This window comes from Phascolarctos cinereus, unplaced genomic scaffold (genome assembly GCF_003287225.1).
Source record: "Phascolarctos cinereus isolate Bilbo 61053 unplaced genomic scaffold, phaCin_HiC Scaffold_3;HRSCAF=262, whole genome shotgun sequence".
Classification (NCBI taxonomy): domain Eukaryota; kingdom Metazoa; phylum Chordata; class Mammalia; order Diprotodontia; family Phascolarctidae; genus Phascolarctos; species Phascolarctos cinereus.
In genome coordinates this window covers 254,382,412-254,392,573 of record NW_027555736.1, presented here as the reverse complement: position 1 = coordinate 254,392,573, position 10,162 = coordinate 254,382,412, and the positions used below count along the sequence as shown (strand labels likewise).

General features: G+C 37.5%; 1 gene segment (V, D, J or C); it reads right to left on the bottom strand.

The window, feature by feature from the left end:
• Positions 1-2,214: 2,214 nt before the first annotated feature.
• On the bottom strand, positions 2,215-3,244 carry LOC144456374 (immunoglobulin heavy variable 3-48-like). The segment is given in 2 exon segments: positions 2,215-3,057; positions 3,141-3,244. Coding segments are annotated over 2 exon segments (411 nt in total).
• Positions 3,245-10,162: the final 6,918 nt, after the last annotated feature.

Here is a 10,162-nt window from a genome sequence, read left to right as displayed (position 1 = left end):
TTGTACACAGTAACAGCTACATTGTTTGATGATCAGCTGTGATGGACTTAGCTTTGTCAGCAACACAATGATCCAACATATTTCCAAAGGACTCAAGATGAATCATGGTATCCAACTCCAGAGAAAGAACTATGGAGTCTGAATGCAGAGCAAAGCGTACTATTTTCACTATTTTTTTCTTTGTCCTAGTTCTTCCCTTTTGTTCTGATTCTTCTTTCATAATATGACTAATGTGAAAATATATTTATCATGATTGTATATATTACAAAGGAGGGAGGGAGAAAAATTCAGAATATAAAATCTTGTAAAAATGAATGTTGCAAACAATCTTTACATGCAGTTGGAAAACATAAAATACTATTAAGTGCAAAACTAATAATATTAACTTTTGAAGCTCATCAACGTTTTTCAGTAGCAGAACACCTACACCCATGAACAGACATTTTGAATAATGAATGGGTGATCAGAAACGGAGTTTGGTAAACAAGACACCAAGCACCATTCTTTTCATTAAGTTTAGATCAGCTGAATCCTCACTTTCCAAGATTTCGGCAATGATGACTGCACTGAAAATGTTTTCCAAACATTTCTGTTCTGGTGCCAATGGAGGCAAATTGCTGAGGATGCAGAGCCTAATTGCTATGGAGTTCAAAAAGGTCAGGTGTCAGGGTAAGAAGGCACCTGAGAGGAGCAACTAGAATTTCCCCTACTTTTAAAAATGAATTTAAATCCTTTTTAATAACTCATTTGAGCAGACTTTACCCATTTGCTATAACAGTTTTGGGATTCTGTTGGTTGGCCCGTCCTTACAACTTCCTCACATAGAGTCAGTTCCTTTCATATTTCAAGCCTAAAAATCCTCTCAGGTTGGTTAATGAAATTACTTACATCAGCTAAAGCTATAAACACTTTTTTTTATATACTTGATTACAAGTTTTGACTGGAAAACCTTTTAGTCTCTTTGTAAAGGCGTTTGTAATCTATGCGTAATGCATGTGATGTGGCTGTATGCATATAATACTGACAAGATTAAAATGGATCCTGTATCATTTTCTCATTTATCTTATTTACAATTAAGTGTTTATGACCTGTAACTGAGTACTTAGTTATGGTTCTATGTCTCTAAACTTAGTTCAGAATTCAGCTGACCTGTAAGGGTTAAGGTCTGAAATCCAGTTCTCTTGCTAAGCACTGTGCTGTTGTGTCTCAAGGAATGCTGCTAACCTTCAGGGATATCTGGTTTGCTATCCAAAGAAGTCTAGGCCATTATTTTCAAACATGAAAGAAGACTCAAAATAACCACTTCTTAGTCATAAATGGGAAAGAAGGAGGGTTGGTGTTAGGCCCCACTTCAAATTTCCAAACAATCATGTTGTTCCCCACACTCCACCTATGTAAAAAACTCATGTTGACCTCAAGCCCTTGATGTAACCTGTCCTGTTCTGTACTTTGTTCTGTACTAGTCAAAATCTATACAAGGAGAGCTGTTTTTTGCTTGGGATCTTTGACTGCAGACTGAGGTAGTTGTTCACCCATCTTCTTCTCAGGTTCCCAGCCTTGATAATAGAATGTATTCCTGCTTAGAGAAAGGCACCTTAATTTAACTTTTTGTTAAATTTAATTAATAACAATACTCAATAATTTATTACAAATCATATTGATATGTTAAAATGTCAAAGTATTTACTTATTATGTATATAACATGGAAATCAGAAATAGAACAAAGCTCAGCAATTTAGGAGAGCCAAATTCAAAAAGGAACAGAAGGTCAGATCAGCAACAAGTATTTCTTTATTGAGCACAGTAAACTATGTGCCAAGCACAGCGCTAAGTACTGGGATCTGAAGAAAGGCAAAAAATTGTGCCTCTTTTTAAGGTGGTCACTCTTATTCAGAGAGACAAAATTGAAATAAAAACGCACTGTCTATTTATCTATATCTGTGTGTGTATATATGTATATATGCAGCATAAAGGTGGCATTAAAGAGAATGGGTAAAGTAGAAGGTGGGGAGTATTTTAGGTAAGATTTAAGTAGGTCAAGGGGGCCAGGAGGCAGGGATGAGGAGTAGAAGAATTCCAGCCAGTGAAAATACACAGTAGAGAGATGGAAACTGTTGTGAAAGGAACAGCAAGGAGATCAGTGTCATTGGATTCATGAGCACTTGGAAAGAATTAAGGTAGAATAAGACAGGAAGGAGCCATGCTACAAAAGGATTTAAAAGCCAAATCAGAACTTAGGTTTTATTCTGGATTAACCAGAACTTGGGAAAAACTGTCAGATCTATGTTTCAGGAAGGTGATATTAATAGCTGAGTTTCCTGTGAACTGGAGTGAAGAGAGTACTAAGGCTGGGAGAACAACCATCAAGCTAGCATAATAGTCCAGGTATGAGTTGGTAAAGGCCTACCTCAGGGTGTTTGCAGTACCTGGAGGAGAGAAGGGAGAGTACAGTACATTTCTGATACAAGTAGAATGGACAATACATAACTACCAATTGATTATGGGGTAGAGGTGGGACTGAGAGTGAGGCATTAAGAATGATAGCTAGCTATCCGAAAAGTTGCTTTCTCCTGGGACAGGAGAAAAAAACACCACAAGCCATAAATAGAACTTCACTATACCTGTTCCTGGATATAGGCATCTTTTACTTTCTGCATCATGAGCTCAGTCCACTTCGTGCCTCACTGACACTTCACCTCCTGGCAGGGGAAGTTTTTTTATCAGGTCTCACATTCCTTTTCCTCACTGTGCCTCTTGCACAGTAATACACAGCTGTGTTCTCAGTCTCAAGGGAAGTCATTTGTAGATATAAGATGCTGTTGCCATTATCTCTGGAGATGGTGAATCGATCTTTCACAGAGTCTGCATAGCGTGTAGTACCACCACTACTACTAATGTATGCAACCCATTCCAGTCCCTTTCCTGAAGCCTGGCGGACCCAGTGCATCCTGTAGTTGCTGAAAGTAAATCCAGAACCTTTGCAGGAGAGACTCAGAGATCCCCCAGGCTGTATCACATCTCCCCCAGACTCCACCAGCTCCACATCACACTGGACACCTGCAACACAGAGACATTAAATTAAAGTCAATAGTCACATGAAGTCATCACTTCACATTGTCACTTCCTCTCCATAAAACTACCTTGGAAAATGGTGAGAATTAAAATCCAGTTCAGCCTATATTTCATGGTGAGTTTCCAGCTTAGTCCTCTGTGGGGATGGACAAGGAGCACTTGAGTTTGTCTCCCACAGGAGGTACAGGTACAGGTTTTGGGCTGCTTTTCATCCCAGTAGGGAGGGACCCAATTTGCATGTCTTGCTCTATTCAAAAAGAGGAAGAACACCTTCTACCTCCCAGGGTGAAGTTCCTTTCCTGAACTTCGGATACTTCTCTTAGAACTAGTGCCAAAGGATTGGGGAATGTTGTTGAGATGGAGACTCTCAGAACTGATGGTTTTGACTCAGTGTCAATGACCCCACATTACTTAGAGAACTCTAAACACTTGGATGACATGTTGTAGGCTTTTCTGTGCTCCTAATACATTTCTAATTGATCTTAGGCCCATTTCTGAATGTCAAACCTCCTCAAACATCTTCCATTTCCAATGACCAACACACTGAGTCTCTTTTGTGAATCATTTTATTCACAGGATCTCTTTTCCTGGTCCTTGGCACTCTACTGCTTCCTAACTCAACTTTTCATCTCCTTTTTCCTAGGATTACATTTCACCTACATTATTTACCCATAGTTTCAATTATACTCACTCATTGCCTTGATAGGAATAGCTCATATACCTTTTTTCCAATCTTTTAGGTGGAGAAAATTAGTTATGAAAGTCACAATTCAAAATAAGAGATTTGCAAGTCTCCTACAACAAACACCTTGTTCTTCAGAGAGTCATAGCATATTTAATGGGAGACAGAAACTGTTATTCTCTGTGACATTGACCTAATATTCTGATTTATGGAGCAAGTATGGCTAAGATTACTGTGAGATGATCCTCAAAGTTCAAGTACCTTTCTCATCAAGCAGAAGATATACCTCTGCTGCCACCTGCTGAATGTTTAATTCTATACACAGAAACATGTTTCCATTCTCACTTCCACATTCTTTTTTTTTAAAGAAGGAATATTTATAATTTCAGGGCCCTTACACTTTTAGAGTTCTATGTCTGGAATATTTCCAAAATCATCTTTCTTTTTTTCTCAAGGATTCAACTCTGTGGGGGGAAAAACAAATAAAAAGCCAACAATCCCTCTCTTAATCACCATTATGTCTATGGAGTCTTCATCATAAAACATGGAGTCTGAGCCATGTTGATTTGGTTTCTTTCCCCTGTTACTGGTATTACATTTTAGGTGGCTCCTTCTTACTCTGTTATTTACCAAATTAAGGATAATTTATAATACAACAGAGCTGTGAACAGAGTTCAATGACTACAGAAGAGAAAAGCATAGATTGGTAATCTTCCACTGCTGAGGCCATAAGTCTGCGTTTAAGACATGCTAGTACAGGAATCTTAGATTTTTAAACTTTTCCCCTTTGAGACATAATATGATCACCCTATGTGTCCTATTCAGAGATAGTAAAGGTTGAAAAACTTGGGAGTGTCTCATTCACTCTTTCTAAGCAAATTTAAATAAAGCTCAATATTTTTAACTCCCTTAGTTAACATGACCACTTTTGATCAACCTGAGAGTATTTAGGGTTCTTGCTTATATGATGAAGGCAACAGATTCCATGTAAGCAAAGTCTACATTAGCCAAGCGCCTTGCCTTGATATAAAAAAAAAAACCCGCAACCAACAAGCTCTATTTTAAAGAGAGTGAAAATCAGCTGTGCTGTCAGAAGTTGAGCTAAGGAGAAAAGCAGCCCCAGGGAATGCAACTGTAAGAACTTGCAAGCAAAGATACTGTTCCCAGAAAAAGTAACATTTCCACTATTACAAATACCAAGATTAACTACAAAAGGCATGTAAATGAAGACACTATCTGCATAAAGAGAAAGAAATAAATAGATTATAAAATGATTTTACAAATATACATATTTCTGTCTAATATCCATCTCTAGCGTGGGGGAAAGAAAAAAATTATTTACATGATAACTTTTTAAAAGTTCATTTAAACTTACTTAAAGGCAATAGCATAGTGTGCATAATAGATTTTCATATTCTATGCAATCACTTTTTAATATAATATATTATGGAAATGGTTCTTTTATTCCATAAATTAAAAATAACATAAATGTTAAAACATTTTTAAGGAGCACTATCAAATTTCACAATAAGAGAAAGGAAATCAGGGTGTTGAAGTGGCAGAGACTTGCACTGGCTTGGCCAGCTTTGTTTCTTACATGTATTTTTTAGCTAGCATACTATGCATGGGCCCACTCTTCCCATTGACTCTGTGTATATTTGTGGAACAGTGTGCCTCATATTTACAGTGGAAAGGTTCATGCTGCAATTGTTTCCTTTTCTTTGAACTAGTTGTGCCAAGTGGTTTCAGTCTTTGAGTGTGGACTCACAAATACCTGGGGTCATTGACCTCTTGATATTCCCACTTATAAACATGATGTAGAGGAGTAGACCAAGAGGGGAATGTTACATTAGAAATCACACCCTCTGAGGAAAATTTTATTAGATTTTCTTCAATAAGAATACAAAGAAATTTGTACCAAAATCTGATCATATATTCTTAGTTATGTGACAAACAAAATGGAGAAATCTCTTTCCTTTCCAATCCTCACTGATGCAGTGCTTGGGTGCTTATGTTTAGGTATTTGTACTTGGACCCCAGGTTACCTTAGTCCCAAACAGTATAATAAATTCTGACTTAAGCATTCAATTAAAAGCATCACATTTCATTTGAAATATTACCAGAATGAATTAAATTACCTTTTGGTTGTGTTCTGGTGCACAAAAACTTGTCTCTTTTATGTGAGGCAGAAAAAATTAAGTGCTACTCAATCTGTCTATCTTTGATCTGAGGGCAAAGGATTCACCCTTCTTTCCTCCTTATCTCTCTCTCTTATATATTCAACAACTTGGCCAAAGTTAGAATGTAAAGAGAGAGAGGGAGAAAGAATTTTTCCCTAACAATTCTCCAAAAGTTTCAAAACTTTTTACTCTCAAACCCTCTCTTCACACTGTTCATGCAAATAGCTTATGCTTTTCTTTCTACCCATACTTCTCTCATTCCTACATGCTTAAACTTTCTTGCCTTACTTCTACTTACTTAACCCTCTGATGGACTTTGATTAAAGTGCCTTTAAAACTGCACATATCTACCTTCTTTCTAATTATGAACTGTCAGTTCGAGGATCCTTCTCCACTTCCCTTTTACCAATCATATAATGTAAATAATAAAGTATTGTTCTCTCTGCCATCCACCTGCTCCTCTGAGGCTGCTGTTACCAGGGAGGAAGAGGGGGAGAGAAAGAAAGCGGCATTCCAGAGTCAAGCTGCAGCCCTTGGAATGCTCTTCTTGCTACCTGGCTGTAAAAGGTGAAAAATTACACACAGACACAAACATGGAACAGATACATAATAATGACAGGGAGAATCCAAAAGCTCAGAGAGACTTGTCAGAAATCCCCTACACAAATCAGACAATATTTTTCATTGTTCTCCAGATCTTATGGAGTCCAGGCAAAACTTTCCTTAAGGTCCTGGAGACTGAGCTTTCTCCAGTTCTGTAAAAGATAACCTAAGGGCAAATCAGGAGGTGAAGAGGGAGATTGGCCCATCCTCTTTGCCTATGAGAAAAAAAAAAAAAAGGACTGGCTCCATAGTCTACTTGCCTCCACCAGCGTCCTGGTGAGGGACAAAAAAACCCGCAAAAGTTCCCAACAAGGCTTCCCTTGTCAAGAAGGAAATCTGCTAGAGCCTGTTGCAACCTCGACCCATCCCCACCAAGCCTTCCTAGGTGCTTGAGGGGCAGCCCAACTATAGGGCAGGAAGAGAGGAGAGGTTTACCTCAACTCCGAGAAGGCCTGAGACTTCAGACAAGGCCCACACTGGGTGCCATAAATGTTGAGGTATGAGAGTCTGTGACCCCTCAAAGACTGGAGTACTCGATGGGTCATCTGGAATGAATTCCCAGACTCAAGCATTCTTTAAGTCAAGGTGACAAAGATTTATTGTTATACTTTTCAGTGTGCAAGGATTCTTAAGGATCCTGCTGTCTTAAAGTGGTACAGTTAAACTTTATATAGGATAAAATACAATAAATCATGTGCCAAATATATTAACTAGTGACTGGGGTGGGATTAGGGAGTGGCTAAGGAGTGGTCAGTTTTTCGAAGACCATGCATTTCTTGTACATACTCTGCAGGTGTTTTACTCACAGTTCACTAGGAAAAGCCCACAAGGGGAGCCTCATGGAGGTGTGGTTTTAGGCCTGCTATGTCACTAAGTAAACTAGAGTTCAGGGGTAACTGAGATTGTATAAATTGCATAAATAAATTTATGTCAATAAATGATCAAAGTTGTTCTGGACATGGGTCTGTTTGCCTTCTAAGTCACCAGGACTGCCTAGCTCACTCTCTTGATTGTTGTTTCTTTGAAAACCTAATGCCTGCATAATTCTCTTTAGTAAAATCAACACACTCAGCTGTCTCATAGAAGTTAGAGACTATATATCTACTTCTTCATCCATCATCATGATGGTAACAATAATAATAATTACCTTTCATATTGCTCTTCAAGGTTTGCAAAGAGTTTTAGAAATACTATCACTTCTTATCCTAATAACTCTGGGAGATAAATGTTATTATTATTATTCTATTCGGTGTGAGAAATATCTTGAAGGATTTTCCAGGGTGAGAAATGCATGCAATGGATATTCATTGTAAGACACATCTTTCCTCCCTTTTTGAATCTCAAAAATCCACTGGGAATATTTTTCAACCATTTCAATCATTCTAACTTTACTGTAGTTTCTGAAGAAAAAGCAAAAATTCTCGAGAAGGCTAAATCCTGTTAAGGTACATTTCATTCACTACCCCTCCTATTTCTTCCATGATTAGAGAATACTCAAAATCTTACCCCCTGTGCTTCAACCTTTTCTTTTTTGCATGCTTTTGCAATTTATTTTATTTTTTTAAATTTTTATTCATTTTAAACTTAAATACAAAAAAAAGAAGAGCTTTATGTACACAACACAACGAAAAGAGGATTCAGTATAAAACAATGAATTTCCATTTCACTGTTTACTTTTTTAAAAAAAATTTGTAATACTACATATCATTTTCATAGCTACCCTCATTTCTGTATTTCCTTCCAAATTTTATTTTGTTCTCTACTGTGCACTTTTTTCTCCCTCCCTTCCCATCTCACCTTATAGATGGCTACCATTACACACAAATTTTATCCAATCTGATAGGTTTAAGGTGATATCTTAAAGTTGCTTTAATTTGCATTTCTCTAACCAGTGGTGATTTAAAGAATTTTCCATATGACTATAGTTTTGATTTGTTCGTTGAAAAACTGCCTGTTCATATCCTTTGTCAATTTATCTGTTGGGAGATGATCACATTCTTACTAATTGGACAAAGGTTTTACACAGCATATATGAAACATTTCTCTGAGAAAACATCTTCAAAACTTTTCCCCCAATTTTGCATTACCTCTGATCTTGGCCACATTGGTTTTATTTGTACAAAACCTTTTTAATTTAATATAAGTGATATTCATTTTACACCACACAATAGTCACTACTTCTTGTTTATTCATAAGTTGCCCTCCACCCCATAAATCTGATAGGCAAAATGGGCCATATTCTTCCAATTTTGATATAATATCAACCTATCTATCTAGGTCACACATAAATTTTGAACTTATGTCAAAATATAGATCCCAAAAGAAGATCATCATCAGTATGTCAATTTCATGAGAGTATGCTTACTCATTTTGGTCAAACAAAACCAACAAAACACAAATGTTCTACCAGTCACTCCCATGCCATCCATACATGGAACCATTGGTCACAGCAAACGGTGTTTTACATGAGGTGGATAAGTTCACTTCCCTTGGCAGTATGCTTTCCAGGGATATACGCATTGATAATGAGGTGGATGTATGCATTGCCAGAGCTAGTTCAGTATTTGGGAGGCTTTGAAGGAAAGAGTGGGAGACAAGAGATATTAGACTTACTACGAAGCAGAAGGTCTACAGAGCTTTGGTGCTGACCTCATTGTCATATGCCTGTGAAACCTAGACAATATATCAGCACCATGTCAGATAAATGAATTGCTTCCATTTGCACCATCTTAGGAAGATTCTGAAGATCACCTGGTAAGATAAGATACCACACACTCAGGTAGTTTTTTGAGGTAAGCTGTGAGGCATTAAAACTCTACTGTAGAGAGCACAGCTTCAATGAACTGGCCACATTGTTCAAACACCAAACATATGCTTGCCAAAAAGACTGTCATATGGGGAACTCACACAGTGCAAGTGCTCACATAGGGTCAGAAAAAAGGATGAACATCTCTCTAAAGAATTTTGGAAATGGGGCAGCTAGATAGCACAAGGGATAGAGCACTGGCCCTGGAGTGAGGAGGACCTCAGTTCAAATCAGGCCTCAGACCAAACATGACATTTACTAGCTGTGTGACACAGAGTAACTCACTTTATCCAAACTGCCTGAAAATAATAAAAAAAAAATTAAAATTTTTGGAACTATGTGACACTGGCACAGGACAGTGGCATATTCTCATCAGAGAAGGTGCTGTGTCCAAGGATGAAAACTAAATTGAAGAAGCTCAAAAGAAATGCAAGATGTGCAAATTTAGAGAATCCACCCCAAATGTTTACATGTGGAATCTCTATGCCCAACTCGTGGTAGAATATTCTGAGCTTTTATTAGTTTGATCAACCACAGTCAGATGCACTATAACTTGACTCTAGCATAGTGACATCATTTTGGTCCTCTTTCAAGAGGAAGAAGAACAACCATCCAATCTTGGTAAATGGTATGATATTGGTCTTATTAAATTGGCCCAGTTTCTGTCAGACTGCTCTTCACCTTTCCCAACAATTTTGGCCAATAAGAAATTCTTATCCCAAAACCTTAAATTTTCACATTTATCAAGTACAGGTTTACTAAAATCATTTGCTACTGTATGATGCATGTCTCCTCTGTTCAACTGATCAGTTCATGTAA